Here is a 26596-nt window from a genome sequence, read left to right as displayed (position 1 = left end):
CAAGCCACTGTTCATGTCTTCCCAGTTAACTGGTGCGTCCGTCGAAATAAGTTATATTGTAGTTACAATAAATTCCTCGAACAGTGACTTAAAAAAGAAAGGTAGTGAAATACACACCTCCAAAGTTATATTGTAAAAGTTAGGACCTCAAGATTTGCAAAATGATAAACTTAGTTTATAAAGTTTCCAATAGTGAAAAAATATATGCAGCATTCAGTAACAATAAAATATCTTACAAATACAAGTGCATTGTGTTGCAAGAGATTATGAGTGTTCTTAAGCTTGAAGGTTCTTAACATCAGAACATATCTTATTTGATGACCCAAACTTATTGAGGTGTAAGGGTAAACAACATGTTTATAATATTTGGTGCCTTGTTGATATAATGTATTCTAGCACAGGGCTATTATTTCCACCTAGTGGTTTTCTACGACTGAATTCCACTTCCTGCCGTCGTGTAGATGAGGCAGGATAGTTTTGGGTGGTCGGGCCTGTAGTTCCCTCATGGTCGTGTGGAGTGACTTCAAGCGGTAGTCCCGCCAGTTCACGTGCTTCTGGAGGCTGCGCTGCATCTCCAGTTCGCTAGGGTACGGATTCTCCTGCAAACCAACACGCGCAAAATCAGCCGTGAATTTTCTCGACTAGTTTACAAGGCAGAAAATGAATACTAGTAAGTAAACAAATTTAGCACAGTAGTGTCCCTGTATTATGAGGTACTCGAAAATACTTCAGTTTTGTTACCGTAGGGTCCGTAGAGACAATGGCAATCTTGGGCAGAAACGTGACAAAGATCTGCAAACATGTTTCTGAAACGGTAGGAGGCGTTACTCACGTCTTCCTTCATACGGCTGATGACCTGTACCGGAGCGTTGTCTAAGAAGAACTTTTTGGACAGCGTGAGGACCTCCGCACCGTCACTGACTAGGATGAGACTGGGCTGGTTGTCAAACACCAACTCTCCAAGACCCTGAAGAACAACATGCAGATTAGACTCTAGTCTTATTCTTGGTTAGGGTATATCTGTTCACAGAACGAATGTGAAACTCGAAAGTATATCACACTATACTGTGTCCAATTAAGGAGGTTAAGAATGGCGCAACTAATAGATAACTATCAGTGTCAATTCCTTTTTTTACTTAAACAATGTATTATGATTATCTTAAAGGAAAAATGATGTGATAGATTTTCAGAACTTACGAATACTCCTCTCCTGTTTAAGGATTTGATCTTGACAAAAACTGGCTTGTCTTGAATTTGTGACGTCATGCTATGGTCATCCGGAATCTGTAATAAACAGTTAACCGAACACATGCATATTTGTTAACGTTACTGCAAGTAGATTCAATTTTTGTCACAGATTTGTATCAGCCGATAAATACGTTATGAACTCATCCCAATGAATATCAACTTATTAGATCGATACAAAAGCGTCTTTAGCTTTCAAATGCTTGTATTAAAAAATACTTCTTAGGGATCAAAGGTCCTTTACCTGTTCCTGTAAGATGATACTTTCCAGAGACTTTAGCACACTGTCTTTAGACTCCGGTGTCTCTTCCTTGGTGTCGATGTTGATCTCCGGTCTCTCCAACTGCCGGACCCTCCAGCTGCCCTTCCTCATCTCCGCCTTCCTCCGTTTGAAGTCTATGAACCTCTCCCTCAGGAAGTGGTGGTGGTCTCTCTTCTTGTTTTTCTGACCCAGCTCCTTTAGCACTTTGATTGTCATGTCTGGGTGGAAACAGGAAAGACAGAGACCATCGTATATTGAATGTCTGTAAAAAGGTACAATCGACTGATAGTCACTTTTATCGTCGTTTGTATACGTTACGTATACTTATCTCCAAGCAGATATAAGCAGATTACGTTACACCAGTTGCCCGAATTTTGAGAAGCTGAATATTTGTGCCAGGTAACCACTATGTATAACGTTACCTATTTTCGGCATCTCGTCTTTTGGTGGCGTGCTTTCTTTCGGTTCCACCATCTGCAACTTCTTCAGAACAGAGCAACTTCCCTGTAGGAGACAAATGACAAAATTGGCTGTGTTCATAAAACAACATAGCTTGGGACCATGGTTTCGAACCCGTCAAGAAAATATGAACGTACGAAGTGTGTGGGACGCATCTCATAAAGTGGAGATGAAAATTACACATAAGAAGCTGAAACCAGTGAAATCTGATTGTACCCAGACTTTCATCGCAGAGTCTTAATTTACATCAAATCGAAGTAATTATTCGTGTGTGTTTGATGAAATACATTACTTACCGACTTGATGACGTAGATCCACTCTGAGTCAGTACTGTCCTTCACTAAAACCGTCCCTCGTCTGAGACAGAAATGCAATATTTATATAGTTATAGGTACAGAATTGCTCGGGAAAATTTTCATTTTCATAAACGAAAGGTTTATGGTTCAGAAAATAAATAGAGTTTGCATTACTACAGTACTACAAGCTTGGGCGGAAATAGTCCTGCAAACTGTCATCCTACCTGATATAGCTGAATGTCATTTTCTTTGGAACTTTGTGCAACATCTGCAGAGGCCATCCTCTCATAAACCGCAGGCTCCTATTCAAGGGTGAGGCAAGGAAGAAAATAGATTATTGGCGGCGTGCTGTGACGGTTGGAATCACAGTACCAGTATTGGTCAAGTTCATGTGACATTTTCATCAGGCGCGTGTTGTGCATTACAATCAAGCCCACAGAGGCAGAAGGCATGACGATCCCGCGCTAGACTTACCCTAGAAATGCAACCTGAGCCTGCTCCTGCTGGGTGAGACCCTTGGTCCTCGCGATCTTTTCGAAATCCTGCAAAGAAATACACCAGTTATAGGTCATCTTTGATTTCATACTGTATATGTATACTCATTATTATTGGGAAATACCATATTCAATCCAACGATTAACAATTAGATAGGAAAACCTATCATTCTCATTTTGGTTTTCAAAATATCTCTTCTAGGTTTCCATACATACTTATGTAACGCTACATGCGTTTGTATCACATACAGACGTGCATAATATCCCGTACACCCAACCGGTGCAATGTAGGATATCATTTATGATTTGGTAATCGGTAACCCCTTTCTCGTTTATTAGTTAAAACAGTGGTCAGATTATTTGTCCCCTCAGCTCTGTTGAGATAGTTTTAATTCACTTACCCGTCGTTGTATGTGGAGTAGTTCTATCGTCTTCTTGGCTATTATTGTGCTGGTGTGAGTAGTGGCGTTCAGTATGGCCTTTTCCTGTTGGTAATTAAATAAACCAAGCGGTAGTTTGTTTTGGAAGGTAGATTTGTTGGTGTGATATAAAAGAACAGGTAGAGAGATACAATAACATCATCGTAATGTAGGCACTTTTGTGAAGATGAGTTACTCACCCCAAAACAGTCCCCCATGTGCAGGAATCCTGTCGTCCGGTATCTCCCCGCCGCGTCATCCCACTCACACTCCATCGCTGAGGAAACACAGAAAAAAGTTATGGACTTATTAATACTTACTCAAAAAACAAAAAACTTCAAGGAACGGAATCATTCTAGCAGTGATCGTTACTGGTTTTAATGTAACATCGATAGGAACAACAGTTTGCATACTACGTTTCTACATGTACATGGATCTTGTACCTTGCCCTGAGAGTATAAAGTACACCGCCTCCGGTGTGTGGTTCTCCATGACGATGACCCTGCCACGCCCAAAACTGGTTTAGCATGGAAAGAAAACAAAAGATCAATATTACGAAATAAGTCTCACAATTGGCATCCACACAAATCATTACCATATTTGTACAGGCCGACAGGGCCATCCAAGGAAAATAAAGGTTTCTACTCTACTCTACTCTACTCTACTCTACTCTACTCTACTCTACTCTACTCTACTCTACTCTACTCTACTCTACTCTTCTCTTCTCTTCTCTACTCTACTCTACTCTACTCTACTCTACTCTACTCTACTCTACTCTACTCTACTCTACTCTACTCTACTCTTCTCTTCTCTACTCTACTCTACTCTACTCTTCTCTACTCTACTCTACTCTACTCTATTCTACTCTACCAAATACTTGTCTATGACCAACAAAGAGTCTACCAGTTAGAGACAAAAGTTGTCACGGAATTATCATTGGCAAGCATCTCTATTTGACGTCTCGTGGTTATTAGCAAATGCTGGTAATGCCTACCATTGATAGAAGCCAGTTTCGGTCAGTTTCCTCTGCGCCTCCAGCGGGTACTCGGCAATGGTCTTCCTGACGATGGAGTTTACCGCAATACTAGCCTGGTCCGATAAACCAATTAACACGTCATCGTGCAATGTATGTATACGACACGATCACAGACATTCATAGATATTTTGAGAGATTCCAATGTTGAAGTATTACAACAAATATTATAATTTCAGTAATTCATAGTTATGAAGTATGCCGTACATGTTTCGTTTCCTCCGATGTTCTGTGGCTTGGATCAATCGACAGGATCTCTCTTGTCTTGCGGGAGACACGGACATCCTGGAACAAACGATATGTCAATAGTCAGATCATAGCTGCTATACATCAGTGAAAACCTGCAAATTGAAAATTAGAAGCAAATGCAGAATGTATCACATATTCGTGCGATCAATGTGATTACAGAGAGCAGCCCTTTGTAGATTTTAGATGATTGACGTCATCGCTCACCTGTTTGTTGGCCTTGAACGCAGTGACGTCAAACATAGGTTCGTTTTTCCTCTCGTCCTTCTTCAGACTGGCGGCGTTTCCCGCGGGCCTGCGTATAACACCCTGCTCGTCAGCTCTAGACAGGAAATCAGAAAATTATATTTATGATAATTTAGTGCTAATAACAGCCTTTTTATACGTTAATTTCAAAGTAAAATTATCGAAAACATGTTTACTATCGTCAATATCACTCACAGCCACTTTTCAGAAATTTTCTTTTTAAGTGTGGTCCAACAATGGGTAAAAAGATATTTTGATGCAGTGTACGATCTCACTTATGAATCATTTCCCAACGTGAGTTAGACCTTGTCGAGGACATCCAATTAAGTGAGCACGCCCTTAGCAATACTTTCAAGCTGTCGTAAATCAACGCCTGAAATCAGTGCCTTGTCTGTGAGAAACGGTTTAATTTAGTAGCCGCACATACACAGCTGTTCACTTTGTAATGGTTATATTTGCAGGCCATAAATCTACCTATGCCTATCTTATTTGCACCAAACAATCAGTAGCATTTAACGTTTCCTCCCGAAGAATGCGTTACGACGATTAAGATTCCGTCACGTTTTTCATTACTTTAGTCATTCTTCAATCCGGATCTCTGGCTATTCTGTAGTTGAGTCAGCCATTTGGAGAGCTGACAGACCCTTCTTGTTAAGACGCACTGTTTTTACAATTTGTTTGCTTAAGGAGAAGGGTTTGTTTAAGGAGGAAACGTTATCTCGGTAGTGGTTGTTGGGCAGGCATTATACTCCTGTCGTCGGGCGTTGCTACTTGTTGACACGGGGGTCTAGATAAACAGCGTTTTCTTCAGTTAGGACAAGATGATAGCAGACCTTTTCAAACCCGTGGCCTATTTTGGGATAAATATAGCGCGTTTGTTCCTTGCGCGTGCCACGCGAACACCGTAATATAACCATGTCTCTTATGGCTAATTTTGTGCATAATATAACCTCAAGTGGGCTGGTTTTGTGTTTTCTGTGTTCTGATTAGGTGATCTTCATTATTTGATATTCGGCTCATGAAGACAGATGACAATCAAACCGTGGCTTATGTGCGGGTACACCATACAGAAGTTGTAATGAGGCTTGAAGCGTTCTTCTTTAGAACTCCATTCAGGCCAAAGAAAGGGGTAAACTGGACTTTGAAAAATCATCCCGCATGCATACTCTCGGGCCGAAACAAATATCGTTCTGAAAATAGGCACTTCCAAATCTTTGAGACGAACAGAAGTTAGTATCCAAAAATTCACTGCGTTATATTTTATTTTTTTTACATCCATCTAACAGTGAGCCCGTACAAATGCACCAAAATCGCCAAGAAAACCTCAACCCAAAAGCTGTATAACCATTTATTGACGTCATCATTGGTCATAAGTGTAGCTGAAAAAATTGCCAGCTCATCTTTGTGGATGATGTTGCTGCCTTTCCACTTAGAAGCAGAAATTGTGCCCTACCCCTAGACATAACATGTAACGTTTTGCATTCTCGAGCTCTCCTCGACTTGGCCTGTGATTTGATTGAAACAGTTTCCAGTAGAAGATCACCATGGCGACCGGGATGCCTTGCGACCCGTTCCTGTTGGCTTTGTGAGCTTGAGTGACGGTACGCTAACCCTGCACTTGACAGCGGCGTAAATACCCTCCGCAAATAGCTGCACCAGAGGTAACGGGTCATGATGAGAGACGAGAGAAAAATTGGTCCGTCCTTTGTTCTTAATCCCTCCTCCTCGGACGTTTTAGCGAACGTTGACTTGAACACTTTTAGCATGCTTTTCGTGTACAGTAGTCACGAGTCAGAGTTACACATTGCTCAGCGGTGGTAGAGCACATACCTCAAAATGATAGACTGTAAACAAAGCACACTTCACACACCATCCGACAAAATGTTTTGAATTTGACCCGACTTTGAATCTTGATTGTGGTATGCTAACAGTTTTAACGAACCTTGAAATTTCACAAAAGCTATTTAGCCTTTTTTTCTTTACACAGTGTGAACGTGAGTTCAGATTTGAGATGACCTAACTACAAAGGGTCTTTGTTCAAACAAAGCTTGGATCTTGGCAGAGTCAGGACCGGGACCGGCACGGGTCAAACGTTGCCAGGTAGAGTGTCGCTGGCGGTGACGGAAAGTATGTGGAGCGCCCTCGGTTAGAGTTTACTCGGTCACAGTAATGGCGTTCTATCGGCGGCTGGTTCTATTGTGGGGGGAGGTTTTATCTGCAGGGGATGTGTACACCTGAGCAGATTGGTTTGAACAAGAAAACAGCGTCATATCCCTTGTGGTGTAAACATGTACGGACTCTAACATGATGTACGGAATCTAACATCATGTCGCAGTAGTCGTGCTGAATGACAACGCAAATTAACGTTCCCTGTAAACCAAAACATTCAACAGAGAAGGAAAAGGACGTAGTTTGAACGATGCTTACTTGAACTCTTCAGCCTATCTACGAATGGTCACAAAGAATATTCTTCAGCGTGTACTGTTATGGGCTATGCAACTTTCGTAAAAAAAACTTGTCCCAAGCCGACACACTCAATGTATAAAACGGCCATGGACTGTTGTGGGTTGTTAATCACTTTTGGAGTGAGGAATTGTCCGTTGTTTTGCTGAACGTTAATCCCTCTGCAATATCACCATAATCACTCATTACCTGTCTCTGACAACAAAGGCTTCTGGCATGAAAGAGAAGGAAATCACATTAGCTTAGTTCAAAGCACGTTTACGCGGACACAAAAACCTCTGCCGTGATTACAGTATCAACATTATGGGCGGATTTGACGAGTTTGTTCTCTGTGTGCCGTTCTCGCGGGCTGGTTGGCAACTCTGTGTCGTCTTTGCTCGGAAATGATCTCTATAAACAGCCCCTTGGTTCACGGCAGTGCTCAAGTGGCTTAAAAGCGTTTGGCACCAAAACTTGTCTTATCAATTCAAACAAAGGCGCATTAGACTTCTAGATAAAGACACAACTCCGACGTTTTCGAGAATAGAGCAAACATTGACTAGTGATAGCGGGCAGGATCTGAGAAATGACCCTGTGACATTGTACAATAAAACTTTTAGATTGGAACGTACATTTGTACACCGATAAATTAGCAGCCTGTGAGTCTAATTTTAGCTCCTCTGAACTTGTGACTGCACTGATTTTTTTTCGGTAGAGTACACAAAATGTTTAATTTATTAGGTATACCCTGAAAAGCAACAGATTCCAAACTGTGCTTCATAACTCGAAAATCTATATCATAATGTTATACCAAGAAACTACCAGGCATGGTGTTAACGTACTGATGACGTGTTGAGAGGGAGTAAATGTGGGAAGAAGACAGATATTAAGACCAGACTTACACTAGAAAGTGATCCAGGTGGAGGCGGTGCAGCAACATAATTAGTCTTCCGACTCTGCAGAATTTTTCGAGATGTATTTTCTGTAGGAGAAGGAGAAGGAACGAAAAAAACAACAACTGCTAAACATGGCAATGTTACAAAGAATCATTACATCTAAGGAGAAGGATAGCAAAGGTACTATCTTATTCATCGACCATTGTCACGTTGTAAGTAGAAACGCGTACGGTTGGGAGATTTTGGAACAGCAAAGAGAAGGGTTCATTTGTCATGAAACTCCAGGAAGTGATTAGTTGGTAAGTCGATTAAGAGCACGGCAGTATGTTTGTACCTAACATATCAGCCCTAACAACGACATCCTGCCCATATTCACACAAACCACCAACTGCAAAATGAACGTCAATATCCTGGGCACAAAGGCGCTATGTTTATAGTACAACCACTGTTTGTGTCCACACAATGTCGCTTAGTCATACCAAAAACATTGGAGAAAGAACGTTGAAGAAATAGTTTGAAAAAAAAAGCCATCTTAAAAAGTAAAACTTACCTCAGGTAGTGAAGGAAGAGGTTTTGAAATGCGAGGAAGTCCCTTGTTCTTTTTGCTACTTTTAGAAGAGTATTTTGACTGGTGGAGTTTAAGGATCTGAGGTCCAGACGACGTTTGTTTCTGACTAGTTTGGTGTAGTTTCGGAGTTTGTACTGGATGCAGTTTTGGCAAATAGTCGGTCTTGCTTGATGTTAATCCTTCCTTGGAAACGACGTGCACTTTAGTACGTTTCTCTTCTATTTTGGGCAGCATGGTCCAGTTCCTCCGGTCCAGTTCGGTGTGTTTGGAGTCGCGGCTGTCGTGCTGTACCCCCGACACCGCCGCAAACTCTGCCTGTTTCTTTCTGCGCCGCAGCCGAGACTGTCCCATAAGTTCTAACGCTGCCAGAGCGCTCTCTTTCCGCCTCTCCGCGTCTAAGGCATCCAGTTTGGACGAAATACTGAATCTGGGGCCAGTCGAGGACATTTTGGGCCCTCCGTGTTTACCGAACCCGAGGTGGACTCCTGTACTGCTCATCCCGGCTGAAATGAAGGCATCTCCGGCCCGTACCTGCGGTGTGACCTGTCACCCCACGCAGCGCACCCGGCCCTCCCCGGTATTGTCAAGCACCTGTGGGCACAGAAAGGCTGATGTTAACGTATACGGCAGGTAACCTTACAAGTGGCACGGCTCCCGTGTGGCATAAGGTCCCGGGAACAATGACCAACAATGTTGTGCGCTCCCCACAATTGCGACTGGGGCTGCTGACCGAGAACTCATGTCAACCTTCCCGTTGCCGTTGGTAACGGACGCCATGTTCTCGTATTGGCACATGGGTAGCCGCACGTTCGAGCCGCTGGGAAAGTTTAATTAAAACGGCATCAGCAGCCATCAAGCATGTGTACGCCCTTGTGTGGATCAGCACACATGTTTGCACAGTGCACGTCGGCTATCGTTTACACGCCACTAATATCTCCTTAATCAGGCTGCAGGCGGCCGGCAGGTGCCAACAGGTGGGCATAGGGTGGCAGGTGTCATGTCAGAAGATATCGTTTTATCTGAATCTTACATACGTCACTGACATAAACGTTTGACTTTCAACATTTGTGGGGTTCGTTGATTTCTTAAACACAAATTAATACGTATTGTGTGCCAATTTTTCTGCCGGAACTCTCTTTGACTTAATTGCCACTAAAATTGAGATTTTATCATCAGTGACGTGATATATGACCTTACATTTTCATTCGGAGTTACAATCTTATCAGTGAAATCGCGAAAACGTATGAAAATGTCCACACATCCATCAATACTGTCAAAAAAGCAACAAGCTAAAATCTTTGTTATTACAACATGGAAAACATATCTGAAAAGTTACAGGCGGCCTTTGTTCTATCGTTAGGACACAACAGAGTAGGTCAGGATCAATATGTAACCTTGCGGGCACACTTGGTCGTTCCTCCGCGTCAATGTTCCCATTTTTGCCGATGATTACGGTTGCGCGGCGACAGTATCTGTCTTACCAAACACAAACCGCCCAATGCGCGGGGAAAACAAACAGAGTTGTGGCATATTGCCCTGGCCTTGGGAGAAACAGATCAATTAGGCAGAAAGTGAAGTTTAATCAAGGCGCGCCTGCACCGATAATCTGTGAACACGGCGTCATTTGTCTCTGTTAGTTGCCGTTTGAGGTCAACGTTATGGGCGTTTCAATTAGAGTGCCTTTCGGTAAGGCAGTGATGCTAAAGTTGTCTCTAAGCAGATGTTAGGAAGGATTGTCACGCCCTCGCACGAGAGGGCTATGCCAAATAAACTTTTTAGATATCAAGTGGAGTTCTTTCAAACACTTTTCTGTGTACATGATGCATTTTTTCCCCTTTTATACCGTTAGGTAACAGAGCATGAAAATGCTACTTGTTCTTCTTGGAAGAAAAAAATCAACAACGACAAACTCAGTGGCTTGAAAAATCCGTGAGTATAGCAATACTCTTGTATGGTTACTACTATACCTACCCTGGAAGCGGATGATTGGTAGGCTAGTTTGTCCGCATTTCTACCGCTGACAGCAAAACAACCAAAGGAAACGGAAAGATGACTGCACGGTCTGACGTCATACTTCCCGTGTCTTTGTGTGTCTTCCAGACATAACCGACTACAACACAACATACCCTGTAAGGCTTCATCTGCAGTGAAAGTATGGCGCTTTCGCCACCCCCTGATAATGGCATGGAATAATTCATCACCACCTGATGCCGTCATCTCCCCTGTCATCGCCCACAAACAATCTTTGCGCTCTATTTCATAAATGCAGCCACAGCCCTAGCGGTCCATTTGAAGTGGCAGCAAGAAATGTGCCCTGCCTCGTAACTGCGTAAACTGTTTTCTACGGTAATGGCCATTTCATGTAGTTGGAGCTAAGTGGAGGCCAGAGTTTCGGTAACGGTGGTTTTAATTCTCATAGGGGTTAATCTTTCCAGGACGAAATTGGGCGCCCAGGTTTGGGTAGCTGGTCATGGATGCTTTGGAAAGGATGCTTTGACGTCATTGCATTGAGGAATCTTCTTAAGCAAAAAGATGGAACAAAGGGGCGTAGGTGTATTCCAGATTGAGACAATCTCAAATGAATTTCAAGGAAGATTTCCACACAACCATTTTATTCTTCCAAATGCTTGATATCACATGGGCCACGTCAAGCAACAATTGGGATATCACAGCAGCATAACACATGGAATAACACTGTTTCCTACATAACACTGTTTCCTACATAACACTGTAGTCAACTCACACAACCGCAATACCTTGGACGTCCTATCATACCACCCGACCATTCTGAACACGGCGAATTATATACAGGTATTACAGGTATTACATTGACTATTTGGCCCTTGTACAAAATCTGTTGATGATTGATATAAAGATCTATCATAGGAAACACGGGTTATATTTGTTTCAATCGTACATCAATATGATAGACAGATCAATCTAGCATCCACTATTGACCAACTGTAGTACTAGTGTACCGATAACCAACAACATACCATACAAGGCACCGCATAGCGCTATATAAATTTCACTGTCATTTCTCCTTTACCCATCTATTATATCTTTTATAAAGTTTGAGTGTTCAATTTACAACACAAAACCATACATACATACATACATACATATAAAACATGCACAGAACGTGCATTGGCCGTTATGTACAATATAATCTCAGTTTGGCAACTGCAAGTGTGACTTTCGGTAACTATCACCACCCATAAAACAAATACTGAAAACAGATCACCTACCCAAGGTACATAAAGGGTATTGGTTTTTTAAACTTGGCTTTAACTAAATTGAATTTCAACATATCTGCAACTGAAGAGAAATGTTCTTACTAGATAAAACTTGTTTTTGAAAAGCAAAACAGAAAATATTGAGTGAAAATAGCAGCAATTGATGCGATAAAACAAAACAAAGCAAAACAACAAAAACATCAACATAAATAAGTGGAAGGAAACAAACACATCATAGCAGCAAATGCAGTCTCCCGAAAACGTCTCTCCAAACAGTGTGTTTCATTAGCAAAGTAGACTAAGTTTGTCTTGGTTCTGGTTCGCCAATCAAATGGGTTTGAACCTCCTTGTTCAAATCAACATCGAAAAGAGTTCACTTTGAGGATCAATAAAAATCTTGAGGGGATACACTTGCATTGGTTGATAGTTGATAATCGGACTCTGAACGCTATTGCATAGTTTGTGACTTCATGGCACAAAGAAGGGTGATAGTTTTCTGTATGTTCTAATGAAACAACAGATATTTGCAAAATGTATTTCAGATAACCCCCAACTCCTGCTCTCCGAATGGTTTACGTCGATAGATGCATTATATCTCTCACATGAAATTGCTCTATGTCCTCGGTCCATTGCCCAACCCGAGCACCGTGCCCTTCGACCCCATGCCGTAACGCCCATCTGAAAAAGATAATGACAAATATCATTAGTCAACCAATCCATCATTATTAAGCGATTATCATCGTGGAAACTTTGGACTTTGGGTTACTCTTGGGATTTATCATTTCTATGGTGCTGACATGCTGCCCTAAACAAGGACCGTGCACCAAACTTTAGTACATGGAAGAGGAAACTGAAGATAGTGTGTGGCTGTGGTGGTAGTTTAATTGTCAGGAGAAAAGTCATCAGCTTCCCTTTGAACACATCCAAAATTCCCATTCTGACATGCAAATAGAAGAATTATCCGTAGAGTTCACACTCGTAAATTGAAAGTAAGTCAATTGCACAAGAAGAGAAAGGATGCCTGAAAGCTAGAGCCGCATTCATTGTCATCCTCTAGAGTTAGTCGCCTAGTCTACGTTTTCTTACAATCGACAGGTGCTTTTTCCTTGTTGGGCCTATCAAAAACATGCAAGGTGTGCACTTTTTTATATATTCTGTGTATAGAAGTCAACGTTTTATTGTTGTTGGATTTCCATCGCAACAAGGACAACCACACCTGTAAAGGCCACTGTAAGGGCCATCCCATCTAAAAACTAGAAAAGGGGCGGCCAGACCATGTTTCTTCTCCTTTTTTTTGTCTTTCAGACACTGTTTCTTTTTTCGAATTACTGTACAAAATGAAAACAACCTGGCCGTCCCCTGTCGACTTTTTGATGGAATGGTCCTTCGCGTCATGTACCTAGATATACTTGTCCATGAGCGTGAAGGAGTAACAATTGCCACTCCCTCTGTATTGAAACCTCTTCATTGTATCCTTGCCCCACATCTCAGAATAGTCAACCTTACACTTTGTAGGCGTGGGTTTTTCCAATGATTTCCAGTACTTGAAGCCCTCCCGCGCCCTCTCGTTGTAGGTATTACGGTGTGCCCAGCGGGACGCCGGGCTGGACTTGGCGCGTTGCTGGGACTGCTGACGAGCGAAATAGTCGCCGGGGATGTTCCCGTGCAGCTCCTGGACGATCAGGCCGCTGAAGTCTCGGGGAGGTAGTCTGGAGACTTTGCCTTCGCGGTACTGAAAGTTTCCGTGGTGGTGCGGGTTTTCTGCCATTGTAAGGGCTGTAAGGAAGTAAGAAAACTATTACAGCGATTTAGCTTTCCCCAATATCTGCTTGGAGATTAGAATTTGTTGCCCCTTCGTGGGGGCGGCAAATTTCTGTGCAGACCCACAAAATAAAAAGGCTAAGTCCAGCTTTTTGTGGTCACTTTGGGCCCGAGTTTACCTTCGGATTACCGGAGACTGAAGTGGACAAAACTAATGGATATCACCGTCGATTTATTACATGAGGGACGATAATCCAGTCATTATACGATTGCTTAAGCCCGGCAAGTTGTAATTGATGTCTTAAGTTATCCATGGATACTGTCGTGGTGCTAGGACATCGGTATATCACCTGTGTGTCACGCCGCTGGCAAACATTAAATGACGTTATTTGGTCAGAAGACAAACAAATTGTCAGATAAGACCTTTCGTACGGAATTCGTCTTATCAGGGCAAAGGTAGTACCCGTGTGTAATGGCGGATAATGAGTCAATACCCTGTCCCACCCACGATGGGTATATTGAAAGATGAGGGCTCACATGACCGTAGGCGTGCTTTTCAACAACGCCGTCTGTTGGTAGAAAATATTACTACTCCCAACATATACACGTACATGCAAGAACACTACGTCCAAGCCGAAACACTAAACTGTAAACACACAATTCTAACGTGAATAGCTGGAGTGTTTGTAGGATTAACTGCATGGCTTCGTGAGTTGGCAACCGACTCCAGACTTGGTAACCCGGCTGTGCTGTACATGTCGCCTATCCGTTTTCACCTGTTTGGTTGTTCAAACAACACATCCGTCAACTACATCCAAATGGACGTGTCACAGGTCTTGTCGTCATTTCTTTGTTTTGTGAGATATTCGAGAGATTCCTGTATTATTCTCCGCAAAGCTGAACTCACAGATATCTAGCATGGTCAACTGCTACTGACTCGGTGAGCGACCGACAGAACGAGGTACCAACGCAAAGAAAGCACAAATACCGACGAGCAATTCTCCACTTGCCTGTTGGGGACGTGTGGTAAGTTAGTTATGTCTGCCGCCGGTGTTTTGTCCTAGACATGTAATCCTACATTTGTTTTCCTCATGACAGACCCTACCCCACACCTGACTCCCTCCCGTGTTTGCCCAGCACTTCAGGTAGAACTCTACAACATATCTAATTCTGTGTGGTGCTGCCTTACCTTTTCTGGGGTCCTTGTAGTCTATGATGTTCAGGCCCGGCATTGACACGGTGAATGTGGTTGCCTGTGATAAGAACAAACCAAAATGTTTACATGAATGACAGAGCTACACATGTGACAAGCAGCAACATAATTCTGCATAGTAGGATGAATTATTATGGGCAGAAAAAATGTAGTTCAGCAGTAGTGTTTTTGGGTTGATCCCGTATACAAAGAGTAGTTGTGACTTGTGATTGAAGTTATGACAATCTCAGGACAGTGTTTCAACAGTCTTTTCATTGAACCCGTTTTGGCAATAGGTCTTGCCGTACATTTTACACCCACTAGCAATAGACAAGTGGTTCTCCCTGTTTCTATATCACAACTGAAGTGTACTTAACTCAAATGACTCACTGAAGCACTCGTTAGCCCATTCAAAGTTTGCCAAAACACATGAAAGCACAAAAGTAACAAGGGGAAACGCATGCCGTCAGTGTGGACGTATCAAATCCAGATGAAGCACTCAGTTTGTTACAGAGAGATCACTCTTTCATTGTAACGAGCTGGGGGAAAAGTGGGGCAATTGAATTCAAAGCGTTTGTTGGACAAACAGCTATGACAAAGCGCCGGTCTGGGCAGCGTCGGTATTGCCTGTTGTTGGATAAACCAACCGTTTAGGACCATTACTGCTTCAGAGATTTCGCACTGTCGGAATTTGACGTGAAAAAAGTCACGCCAAGAACACGTAACGTTACCACAATAGACTTTGAGGCGACCGATTAGTGTAACAAAAGAAATCCTAACAACAGAGTTAGGAGTGAAACAGGTGGAACTCCATGTACAGGTGCACTCACGCCCACCTTGTGTTTCATCTTGGACCAGTGGTCAGTATCTCCCCAGGACATCATGACCGGACTGTGACGGGACCAGAAGGTCATGCTAGAAAAACAAGAAAAAGAAAACATAAGTCTTAAGATAACTTCGAGTCTAGAAACAATTGAGCGGAAGTGGAAATGGCGGTAATGAGTAGTTAAGGAGTGTAAGAAGAGTTCACTTACTTGGATTTGCGAGGCTGGGGTGGTAAAGCGGCCAGATTCGCCATGACGAGACAGGAAACTTGGCCTGTCGACTTTGGTCAAAGTTGAGCGTGACCACTGACAAGATTTGCAACCGAGAGGTTCGATGTTAGCAACCGAGCGTGAATGAACGCGGCGTGCGCGGCGCAGCCTGGACTCAGCTCAGGCCCGGTTACCAACAACAAAAAAGTCGTCCGATTCATCAGGTTTCCCCTCGAGCCCGTGTCACCGTGTGTATACTTAGGGGCAAACCAGTGTTGCCAAAGGGGATGGAGGATATACCCATTTTCTGACTCATACTTCAAAGCAAAATTCTTTCTAAAGATACATCTCAAACCAATAAATAGTATCACAAACTGTTCAACGACATCCCCACACTTTACAGAAGGAATGGAAACTGTGAGACCACCCTCCCATACTGAACGCCCTTTCCCCGGCGCACCAAACACCGCACGCTTTGTGTGCATGTGATAAGTAGATGCCTGTGATAGGTTTTCGTTGACCCATTGTTGGGTTTACTCAAAGGGACAACCTATGAATAGGGCTGGCTAATAAAAGAAGACGTGAAACAAAGAGCGTGTGTTGATCAGGGGTGTGACATTCCGTCAGTCCGCAGGCGAACGGACAGGTACAACCAGCCAGGACAACGTAAAATGAGCCAAAAATGACCCAATCCCATAACCCTTCAGGCGTGTTGAAGATTATATCATTCTCGGAAACAACATCTCTCTCCGTCTCTCCCATGGATATGATTCTTTTCTTGGTGGTAATATTTTCTCCCTTACTTCTTAGTGACAAAGAAGTCAAGGGCCGAGAAGGCAATATTCAGATATTGGTTACAAATTACAGCCATTTTGAAACGTTAGATATGGAAGCAAACCCATTGAATCTTTTACACTGTCAATCAAGGTTATTTCAAGTCTGATGGACCAAGGACATTAGCTACATGTATATAATGTCCTTGAATTGACTAATAACACACATGTAAACTGCATTTCATTTTCCATCGTCCCATCAGTCCCCTATTCACAATCAGTTCAGAAGATCAAGGAGAGACTATACCGTCTAGTTAATGAAGCCTATTGAGAACATAAAGCGTTTCGGACAGGTGTGTGAAGAGCCCACTTGTTCTATTCAGTGTGGAGGGCCCGCCCGGGCGATACCAATTATCGCCATTTCATGTGTGAATCGATAAGGCACCCTGGGGGGAGTTTCTCTCTGTGCTCAGTGGTCCGACGACTGTCGGCTGACCTTTCATGGCGTCGGGTCATCTCTATGGTAACCCAGCCGATAAGTCAATGTTTCGGGTTACTCCGAGTGTGGGATAGACTAGGCTACAAATGTGATTTGTTGGCCAATAACCTCTGACTGATGAAGGCATTTTTCTCAAAGTCAACATGAATATATTTTGTAGCTTTCAACAAGGAGGTCTATATAACCTCCTTGCTTTCAAAAAGGAACGACATTTATGAATACAGTCGCACCGCTTATAGAGATCATTTGAAACAAAATACTACAAAAATACATACGTACTCCAAGCATACTATTTACAAAACAGTCACTCTTCAACTACAATTCAGAAGAAAGAACACATGACCAACCTGGTGCAACGTGAGCTTGGAAAGACAAAGGAAAACTGAGAACATTACACGCCAGACGTACACCAATGAAGCTATTACTCAGTGTAAATGTTACTCTGTAAATGTTAGTCGCAAAAGTTTTAACAACGCACACGTGATTTTAAGTCCTTAGAATGAATCTTTTTATTTTTGTAATACCTGTGCGATTAGGAGATGATGAAAAATCTAATGACAAACAAATACCAGCATTATGTGGGATAGGCTACCACCAGAAAGTACTTTTGTCTTGTCCCAGAAATAATATGTCGTAGGAAGAAAGCCTTTGTTCTTAACATCCAGGTGTAATCCGCCAGAGATTGTAACTCTCGGTAAGTCTTGCTCGGAGAATTACAATAATAGCCACACAACCAAAACTTCCCAAGCGCATGTAAGTAGATTTCGTGTGACCGGTAGTAATTATAGACAAGATTAACACGACCCACTTTTACTAGCCTCTACTAGGCTCCGCGGATCGCTGGGAAAATAGTAGAAATTGGCCAAATAGAGTGATTTGTATGAAGGGAGTCGGCTACGGAGAGAGGGTCCAATATGCAATCCTAGCAAACGGACTACCTACAAGTGTAACCCTGACAAATATTCTATAGCCGGCGTAGTTAGTCTGGCAGTGACTACACTTTTACCTGCGTTGTAAACGACGTTCCTTCGCAGAGAGATGTTAATGAAACAAACTTCTTTCGTTGTTCGACCATACCTTGTTTTCCGTTACTGGTCTTCTCAGAAATATTCCCTTTAGTTGGATTAACTCTCAATGTTAATAATTTAGTACTAGATCTTCGATCACAGTGACAAAAAAGTCCTCATATCGCTCAAGACTTCACCAAGATCCATTGAGTTTCTGTCCAGCTGACAAAGAAAGCAAATGATTGATTTCTACAACCTTTTCTCTCTGACCTGGTTATATCAAATCTTGTACAAACATTTTCTCCGGCTGCAGACATTCTTATCGATTCTCCTGAAGACCAAAGCCTCAGACAAAAATCCTTTGGTGTGGTTTGTCTATACATTTCCACAACAAAGGAAAGGGCCTGAATGAAACCACCAGCAGTTGAACGCAAACTGTCAAATGAAAAGCAGGAGTGTTGCAAATGTTTTTCTTTTCCGACTCCCAGCAGTTTAAATGGCTGTTTCACCCTTATGATATGTTCATCAAATATCTTGTTTGGACCGTAGTAACCGGTAAATTTGGTTACAAATCTTTGGGTCCGCGGCTTGGTACATTACAATATCCCATGGGAGCCATGGGAGGTAGTGTTTACCACAGGTTTGAGTAAAAACGTCGGACGATAAGTTGTCATGCGTTACACTGCCGATCCCCAGAGAACCCACAGAGACGTAAAATTAACCTTTCTACCAAGCGACTTACTCAAGACAAAGAAGATCATGCACTACATTACCTGCAGAAGTCCCAATGTCCGCCATTTCAACCACTCTAAGATGTTACATGCGATACGATGCCGATGTGACACGTGCCGGCATACGGGTTTTCGCCGGTAGTAACCGCACCCAAGCGTATCCAAACATAAAAGCACAGTGTGGGCAATATGAATTGCAGGTTTGGTGACGGCAGGTGAATGAAATATTTCGTCTTCTGACTGAGTTGAGTTGAGTTAAGCACAGAAATGCAATGTAACACAAATGATTAAAGAAATACACGTTCTGAGTAGTGACAAGGCATTCATTGCATGCTGTAATTTAGTGTGTGCTCACAAATTGCTCTGTTCGTCTTTCATTCTTTCTAATAAATTCTCTCCATCTGTCTTCCACTTCTTTTTAATTCATTTGATATTTTCTACAAAAGAAATATTTTGCAAACTGGCCATGACAGCTGCCAAGAAGATCCTGTATTAAGGCAAGAGTCATAAATCTTCGAAGTTCGCAAATATTCAACCCTTCTTGCTTCATATTTTTGATATGATGCTTTGAAAAGTTTGAAATAAACTGATAGACATGGTGATTATTAACCTTACAAATCAACAATGTATCTGCAGACTGTGCTTTCGAGTCAAGTTGTCAACCTAATTTTTAACAAAACTAACCGTGTAAGGCTTAAAGTTTTCATAAACACGCTAGAACTTCACTGTGTGATTCACAACAACATTTAATAACGATCATTTCCTTTCAGTTGTTCACCGTGGCCCGCTGTTGATGTTACCGTTTGGTGGAGTTCACTCGATTATCTGTAGTTGGAAATGATAAGCGCTAGGTGGCGCAACAACTTATGCGGAGCTGGGGAACATGGCGTCGAACTGTCCCTGGATGCTGGAGACGATGGTCTGGGCGTCATCGAGGTAGGGCTGAGTCACACCAAGGATCTGGTCTGTGGGTAAAATAGTACAACAGTATTGGATTGCTGGACCTTTTTTTTCCATCGAAAAAAAGAAAGAAAGGAGAACGTCGATTTGTGAGTTTCGCAAGAACTGTGGCATTAGTATTAGTAGCACTTAGCACCCACCAGGCCTTTATACGGGTATATGGAAAGTAGAATTCCGGATAGGAGAGGGGAAATATATGGCCAGGAGAGTCAGTCCGCGCGGGAAGGTTAAGATTTTCCCCCACTAGGCAAATGAAACCCTATGGTGGTAAACTCCCCTGGCAAGTATTCTCTCCACATCCAGCGTAGTTATAGTCTGGTAGAGTATAGAGTGGTATAGTACTACTTGTTGTGTCCAACGCGACAGACTCAGGCTGGATTTACACACGCATTTCTGCAAGCGCACCCGGAGTGTGCTCCGAGTGTGCTCCGAGTGTACTTGGAAACGCGTGTGTAAACCGGGCCTAGTGCACGTACCGTAGGTCTGCTGCAGGGAAGACTGCACGTTGTTGACCAGCGCGGAGCCGTGGTCGATGATGGCAGCGCCGGTGGCGGTAACGCCATCAACCAGCTGGAAACAAAAAGGATCATGGTGTCGTCATGAAACTGTTATGGCATGTGGTCGAAACATTTCTTGATAATTTTGAGCGCCATCTCGTATAGAGGCAACAGAGCAATAGGGCTGTCAAAGGTCTTAGAGAAGTCAATGCCCGGCACCTCCATGTCAGGCAACGTTACCAGAGTTACTAGTATGTATACTTCCCGTGACGTTCCCTCCCGTTGCTAAGGTTAGACAACACTTTCTTTTTATTTCCTTCCCAGGGATATTTCAATGAATCCATGACGATTTTCTTTCTCCATAAGGTCCAAGTACTTTGAAACAGATGTGGCTAGTAACAGAAGCGCAGACCACTACACCACAGGGACACCCCCGTCAAAGAGAAAAGAAAGAAAGATATTTTACCGTGTTGAAGGCATCCTGGGCCTGCTGGATGGCGGGGGCGAACAGGCTAGAGGCAGCGGCGGTCAGGTCATCGAAGAACCCGCGGGCACGTGCCTGGAACAGGTACCAGAATTTATTAGAGGCCGTAGACGGTTCATGTCCCACTTCCCCATGTGAAGAAGTACCTCTAGATCCTGTTGGTACAGTTCGTTGAGGTCCACTGGAACTTAGATCTCTTCCCATGCATGACCCCTCCCCCCACACATACACAAAGAAATCAAATGACTTTGCCCTTTGTACGTGACAGAAAAAATACAATAAGCCTGGTCTTGATAATCTGAACTTCATTCACTCACCATGGACTGGACTGCGCGAGACATCTTAACCAGCATCTCCTTGCCGCGGTTCTTGATGAGGAACTTGGGCTTGACGCCACGCACAATCATCTTTCCACCTTTGGTAGGGGTAACAGGGAGGGCGTCAATATTGGAGCGTCGAAAATAAGTATTTTGTTCTGAACGTATGGTTTTGTGTGAACAAAATAGACGAATAATTCTTGACAAACAAAATGCATGAGGGATCCACATATAGATCGAGTTTTTTCTAGCATATATCGTGCATCCACCGTCGGACTTGATTTCTCATAGGCTAATCTGATTAGTCAGAGTCATTCCTGTAGACCTGTATGAATTCATCTCCAAGCCACAGCTGTTGGGCCGGTTGTTTTTCTCGTGTTTTTATGTATCATGATTTGATAATGTTCGGCAAGTCGCAAGAAAATAATAATGATCCTAACTTTAGACTACCTCGCACAATATCATGAGAGTTACGACGGACTTGAATATTTGCTCAGTTTACATAGCAACCGACAGTTCACTAAGGAATGAGTTTAAGACAAACATCGCAAGGTCTTCTAGAGACGCAGGACATTGCTTACGGCTGCCGGTCTGGGTGGTTCCGCCGAGGCCGTTGATGAGGTTGCCGAGCTCGCCCTGGACGGTCTGGGTGACGCCATTCACCGCCTGCTGCACCGCCTCGGTCAGCCCGGTCAACCCGTCCTGGATGATCTGGCCGAGCTGTTATGAGGGGAAGGTAGATTGGGATCGGTGAATATTTGATTTCTTTATTTCGCACAGGTAAAAAGAAAATAACACATACATATAACTAATCAAAATACATGGTGCTGGGGAAAGTTGATACCAATATGATCTATAAGATTCCTTCCCCATTTTCCTTTAACAAGATGATTTAAAATAATGAATTAAAGTGTAGAAACAATATTTATGCAATGCAAAGTACAATCGCATTGACTGAAGAAATGACATAATTTGCTTGCACATAGGCCATCAGCTATTCATGGTTAGCAGGCGCTATGCACTTCTACATTTGTTCTAAACCAACTAGTCGACTAGTTTCCAGAGTGTTGTCTCATATATGGCTACTGAAGTTTCCGAGGAGCAACATATCTAAATTTTCTTTGCGGAAAGTAGACTCAAATGAATGAATAAATGACCAAGTATGCGTTGCTTCTTGCACTTTTCAACAAGAGAGGCAACAAACCTCGGACACGGAAAGGAGAGATTCTGGCACAACTGGATAAATTTGGGAGGTGAGATGATGAAAAAACAGCCTGTGACAAACTTACGTCAGTCAGCAACTGCCTCTTCCTCTTGCCGGAGACCAGGCCGGTCAGCGCGTCTCCCGCGCTTTGTACCGCTTCTCCCACTAACTGTTGGGCGGCCTGCCCCAGCACGGGCACGTAGGTGTCAACCAGTTCTGAAACGGCGTGAGCAGATGTTAGAGATTCTTACACATACGTGTAGTGCATGTAATAAACAAACGAAACACTGTAATTGAATGATTTCTATGCGATTCTTACTCGGTGCTGAGGAAAGTGACAATTATGACGGAACTGATTCACTCTCTGACTCTGTGGCGTGGGACCACTGTCGTGTGGGTCATTTGATGTCTGATTGCATTCGATAGAATGTGTCAGAAACGATGAGAGGAATCAAGGAGGAGTCATAGGGACGGCTTCTATCTTTGCCGGATTGCTGCCAACTGTCTTTCGGAGTGAACCGGTTGGTTACCTTGGGCGGCGGTCTGGGCGGTCTGCACGATGGGGTCCAGGAGGTTGGTCTGGACGCCGTCCCACAGGTCGCTCCAGAAGTCGGCACGGGCGCCCGCCAGCAGGGCCAGGAACAGGATAGCTGTCTTCATCTACAGGGAGAGGAGAAATAGTGTCAGTCATCAGGTGCAACATGACAATAGATGGTGCACAAGTCTGCGATTAAATCCTCCTTGGTCTGTGCAAGTACAGTTTGGAATACTACAGACACTGAATGTGTACACGCGATATAGGACTCTAATCTTGACGTCCGTACTGAGTTATGTTTTGTTAACTTTGCTGTTAGTCTATTTTGTTCAGCGGAAGCCTAACTTTCGCTCATCTAGTCTGATAAACAACTTAAAGGTTCTACTCGAGCTGACCGCGCAAAGTATAAAGTACAATGCTATCCATGGCCATCTTGGGTATTAGCATAGGGAATTCACTGTTCCATGCTCTGTCTCTACTATTGAGGAAAGAAAGCGATTTCTTATGAGGGGATATCCTCTTGGGAATTATGTCCTAGATTGCCACAAACTATGAAGAGGAAAAGAGATAAGCAGCGCACCTCGCTTTGTCAAAAAATTAGTGAGCTAAGATTTCCCATATGAACGTACTGTACTGCAAGACTTCTTCTTTTCCATTCGTACAGAAAGGGAATAGAATTGCGCTTTCTGTTACAACACTCAAACCAGCTTCGAGTTTTAGTAAAGATACTGATAATAAACTAAAAACAAAATTAGTATCCTAGTGCATCTAGAAATCTTACGTGTTACAAAAGCTTTTCTAATTGAATACGATATATGGGCATGTTTTCACCATAAGTTGTAAAATTAACCCCCCAAAAAGATTTCACGGTAATTTGGCCGTTGTCTTCTTCTTCTGGTTTAGATGGCACAAATAGCGCAGAATGGAGACAGAAACGGAACGTACCTTTGTGGTGATTTTACTTGACTCTTCGTACGACGGTCAGGAATGTGTCGGGCTGCCTGTTGTCCGGAGACTTTATACCCGACCCTGAGAACAGCGCACCTGTGGGGTGGGGTGGAAGAGACCTTGTTTGCGCCGAGGTTATCACTCTACAAACTTCCACACCCGTCATGTCCGTGCGCTCCATTACAAACATCTAAATCCTCACGTTGGAACTTTCCCAATGACGCAGCTGGAAATGTAGAGACGCTTGTTATTCTAGATTCGTGAAAGTTCAGTTGAAGCTTCTTCTAGATTTTACTGCTGATGATAGGATCCTCACTCAGTCTGTGATATTATGTGTTAATATTGGTGCAGTATGAAATTACATGTGAAGTTTCAAGCCATCATCTAATATTCTAGGCCATAACTAGCGTTGTTGCCATATGGCGTAGTATGCAACGCGTTCATTCATGTTTGTCACGCCCTTGCCACGCCCTCAAAGAACGGAAACGCAAAAACGTGAACTTAAACGCCAAGGGCACAAACTTCACTAGACTAAAATACCGTCGACGTATTTTCTGGCTGATTCAGTTCGTTAATCACTACTCCGTCACACAAATGCTACAATCTATTCTGGTAGTATTTTGGATTGCTTTAAAACTTAAGTTATGAATTCTAAAACTTTATACGATACAGTTGTATCTCGGTTCTTGATGAAGAGTGTCCAAAATGTTTGCAGTGGGGGTCCCGGCTAGATCTAGCCTGAGTACCATCCTCCGAAGTGGCCCCTTGGGTCAAAAACATCGCTTGATAACCACGGATTAGCAAGCGATTTTTTGAGCCGGCTCTCACTACGGATGATGGTACTCAGGCTAGGCTAGATCTACGTTGCTGCAGAAATGTATGCAGTAGAGCATCGCACGTATGTATGGTCAGTGAACGGTCAATTCGAGTGCAAGAATGCGCATTAGTTTTTGTTCAAATATGCGTGAAATTGTGTAAATTTTTACCTTTATTCATCGACTTGTATCTAATTGCTAGATCCTGCAGCGAAACTATCCTTTTACTATGTTAGAATTCTATCGTTACTGTGGCTATGTTCGTCATCTTCCGTACGTGTATTTGTTTGTTACAACAGCCCCAGACCTGATCCCCTTAGTTTTGTGGCATCCGGTAGCGGATGTGTATTAAAGTATGTTCCATTACCGATATAGCTGTTAAACAGTCCTTAGCCTCTAACCACCTGCTCACTTCCGACGACACTTTATTTCAAGGAATTTTCGTGAATGATAGATCCTCCGCTTGTTATATCGTTTTTCAACTCCTGCATGTCGAAGTGTGCAGCTTTTGAGGCACTAGTATCTTCTGTATTCAATATTTTGTTGTCATTAGTATAGTTTGGCAAACCTTTGAAGTTGTTACAGAATAGTAAACATGTGAATGATCTGTCAGAGGAGGTAGCCTGCTGGAAGATATATAGAGGCCGAACCCTCCACAGCTCTGACAAACTACTAATATAGCCTGGGTACCATCCTCCGTAGTAACCGCTGGCTCAATCTTTTCGCTTGCTACATTTTGTTAGCCTGAGTACCAACCTCCGTAGTGACCGCTGGCTCAAAAGAATTCGCTTGCTAACCACGGTTCCGTGGTTAGCAAGCGAATTCTTTTGAGCCAGCAGTCACTACGGAGGTTGGTACTCAGGCTAACATTTTGTAGTTCTTCTTTAATATGGCCCTTCTCATAGTTAGCAAGCGAAAAGATTGAGTCAGTGGTACCCAGGCTATAGTAGACCAATATCTACTATACACAAAACGGTCCCTTGACGCTTAAACGATGGATGACAGCTTAACCCTTTCTAATTTTAAGCATCTAACGTAAAGAATATGTGACATGTTTCTGAATATATTACGGTCATTACATCTTTGAACCAACATTCGTCAGATGACTACGGTTAACCGGAACAACACTTTATCATCAGCACACACGAAAATAGCTCATGTTCGCTTGTGTCCCTTGAGTTGTGTCATCTCACGTGAGGTTAAGTGGAGCAGTACTCACTGTACTCAAGGACACTAATAAAGTCCTTGGTGAACTGTTTGCTATTGATTTTCCTCAGTTAGTGTTATCTTAGAGTCAAGCCGGACATCCCCTAACAACGCTTTTCATTGGCAGGTTAAGCCATTTAAGGTAAAACTGGTTTCGTGTGCGTAATCAGGTCACATCTTCTACTTTTGTACAAAGAAAACGGATTCTAATGTATGCATGCATAATGAGAGTGAGACGACCTTCAGTTTGCATATCATGGCACGTCAGATCATCAACGTTAACAGCAAAAGAAAATCATTGTCAATTTTACATTGCGTCAAGTCTCAACTGACAAAGAAAAATGCATCTGACTACACACCCACAGCTGGGAAACTTAATACATTGGCAAAATCTAATCATGTGTCATGTTCCATTCCATCCAACGTCAGCCTCAGGCAAAATGTGCTCCAAACCTTGAGAAACCAGCATGGTGACTACAGAAAGTCTCTTAGGTATGGCGAGCAAGCATTACATATGATGCAGAGTTTGCATGGTCAGAACACTGACCACCCAGACATTGTCAAGGTACTGGAAATGCTAGGCTGTGCATGGATCACCATAGCAGGTCCTCCACAGGGAATGGTGAGTGGTGCATCAAATCACCTTCAAGTTTATGATAACATTACAAAGGCCATCAGGTATTATGAACAGGCACTACAGATGAGGCGGAGGATCTATGGTGAGAACACTGCAAATCCTGACAGGATCCTGACATCATGCAAACACTTGGTTACGCCTGGATGAGTCTTGG

At 43.0% G+C, this 26596-nt stretch overlaps 3 protein-coding genes across 4 annotated transcripts; all 3 read right to left on the bottom strand.

The window, feature by feature from the left end:
* Positions 1-105: 105 nt before the first annotated feature.
* On the bottom strand, positions 106-19444 carry LOC136435106 (cyclic nucleotide-binding domain-containing protein 2-like). Its single transcript, XM_066428326.1, has 17 exons — positions 18882-19444; positions 8589-9197; positions 8045-8124; positions 4662-4776; positions 4416-4493; positions 4170-4264; positions 3619-3692; positions 3376-3452; positions 3158-3241; positions 2737-2804; positions 2487-2564; positions 2263-2323; positions 1930-2011; positions 1490-1725; positions 1198-1284; positions 833-967; positions 106-599 (listed from the first exon to the last, which is right to left on the bottom strand). The coding sequence occupies exons 2-17, from the start codon at positions 9102-9104 to the stop codon at positions 417-419; spliced, it is 2049 nt and encodes a 682-aa protein (XP_066284423.1). The 5' UTR covers positions 9105-9197; positions 18882-19444; the 3' UTR covers positions 106-416.
* LOC136435109 (uncharacterized) lies at positions 11190-16284 on the bottom strand. 2 transcript variants are annotated; one of them, XM_066428330.1, is made up of 5 exons: positions 15830-16284; positions 15632-15710; positions 14793-14856; positions 13242-13618; positions 11190-12520 (listed from the first exon to the last, which is right to left on the bottom strand). In XM_066428330.1, the coding sequence occupies exons 1-4, from the start codon at positions 15871-15873 to the stop codon at positions 13242-13244; spliced, it is 564 nt and encodes a 187-aa protein (XP_066284427.1). In that variant the 5' UTR covers positions 15874-16284; the 3' UTR covers positions 11190-12520. The 2 variants fall into 2 exon arrangements, with proteins under 2 accessions (XP_066284427.1, XP_066284428.1); XM_066428331.1 differs by having other exon boundaries at positions 13349-13618; positions 15830-16268.
* Positions 19445-19567: 123 nt separating the features above from the next.
* Positions 19568-23910, bottom strand: LOC136435108 (uncharacterized). Its single transcript, XM_066428329.1, has 8 exons — positions 23782-23910; positions 22832-22961; positions 22387-22517; positions 21679-21817; positions 21098-21195; positions 20763-20855; positions 20276-20369; positions 19568-19804 (listed from the first exon to the last, which is right to left on the bottom strand). The coding sequence occupies exons 2-8, from the start codon at positions 22959-22961 to the stop codon at positions 19704-19706; spliced, it is 786 nt and encodes a 261-aa protein (XP_066284426.1). The 5' UTR covers positions 23782-23910; the 3' UTR covers positions 19568-19703.
* Positions 23911-26596: the final 2686 nt, after the last annotated feature.

The sequence above is a fragment of the Branchiostoma lanceolatum genome, chromosome 5 (genome assembly GCF_035083965.1).
Source record: "Branchiostoma lanceolatum isolate klBraLanc5 chromosome 5, klBraLanc5.hap2, whole genome shotgun sequence".
Taxonomy (NCBI): Eukaryota; Metazoa; Chordata; class Leptocardii; order Amphioxiformes; family Branchiostomatidae; genus Branchiostoma; species Branchiostoma lanceolatum.
Note: the sequence above shows the minus strand (reverse complement) of the source record. Positions and strands in the feature narration are given on the sequence as shown.

What these genes read in the sequence shown, in the direction of transcription:
- LOC136435106 (XM_066428326.1), bottom strand. Translation starts at nt 9,104, where the DNA reads ATGAGCAGTACAGGAGTCCACCTCGGGTTCGGTAAACACGGAGGGCCC. An exon ending in CTCTTCCTTCACTACCTGAG is followed by an intron (nt 8,125 to 8,588) that starts GTAAGTTTTACT and finishes CTTCTCCTACAG; the next exon opens with AAAATACATCTCGAAAAATT. An exon ending in GCTCAGGTTGCATTTCTAGG is followed by an intron (nt 2,565 to 2,736) that starts GTAAGTCTAGCG and finishes ACCCTTGAATAG; the next exon opens with GAGCCTGCGGTTTATGAGAG.
- LOC136435108 (XM_066428329.1), bottom strand. Translation starts at nt 22,961, where the DNA reads ATGAAGACAGCTATCCTGTTCCTGGCCCTGCTGGCGGGCGCCCGTGCC. An exon ending in AGAGGCAGTTGCTGACTGAC is followed by an intron (nt 21,818 to 22,386) that starts GTAAGTTTGTCA and finishes CCCTCATAACAG; the next exon opens with CTCGGCCAGATCATCCAGGA. An exon ending in AACCACCCAGACCGGCAGCC is followed by an intron (nt 21,196 to 21,678) that starts GTAAGCAATGTC and finishes CCCCTACCAAAG; the next exon opens with GTGGAAAGATGATTGTGCGT.
- LOC136435109 (XM_066428330.1), bottom strand. Translation starts at nt 15,873, where the DNA reads ATGGCGAATCTGGCCGCTTTACCACCCCAGCCTCGCAAATCCAA. An exon ending in CCCCAGCCTCGCAAATCCAA is followed by an intron (nt 15,711 to 15,829) that starts GTAAGTGAACTC and finishes TTGTTTTTCTAG; the next exon opens with CATGACCTTCTGGTCCCGTC. An exon ending in CTACAAGGACCCCAGAAAAG is followed by an intron (nt 13,619 to 14,792) that starts GTAAGGCAGCAC and finishes ACTTCCTTACAG; the next exon opens with CCCTTACAATGGCAGAAAAC.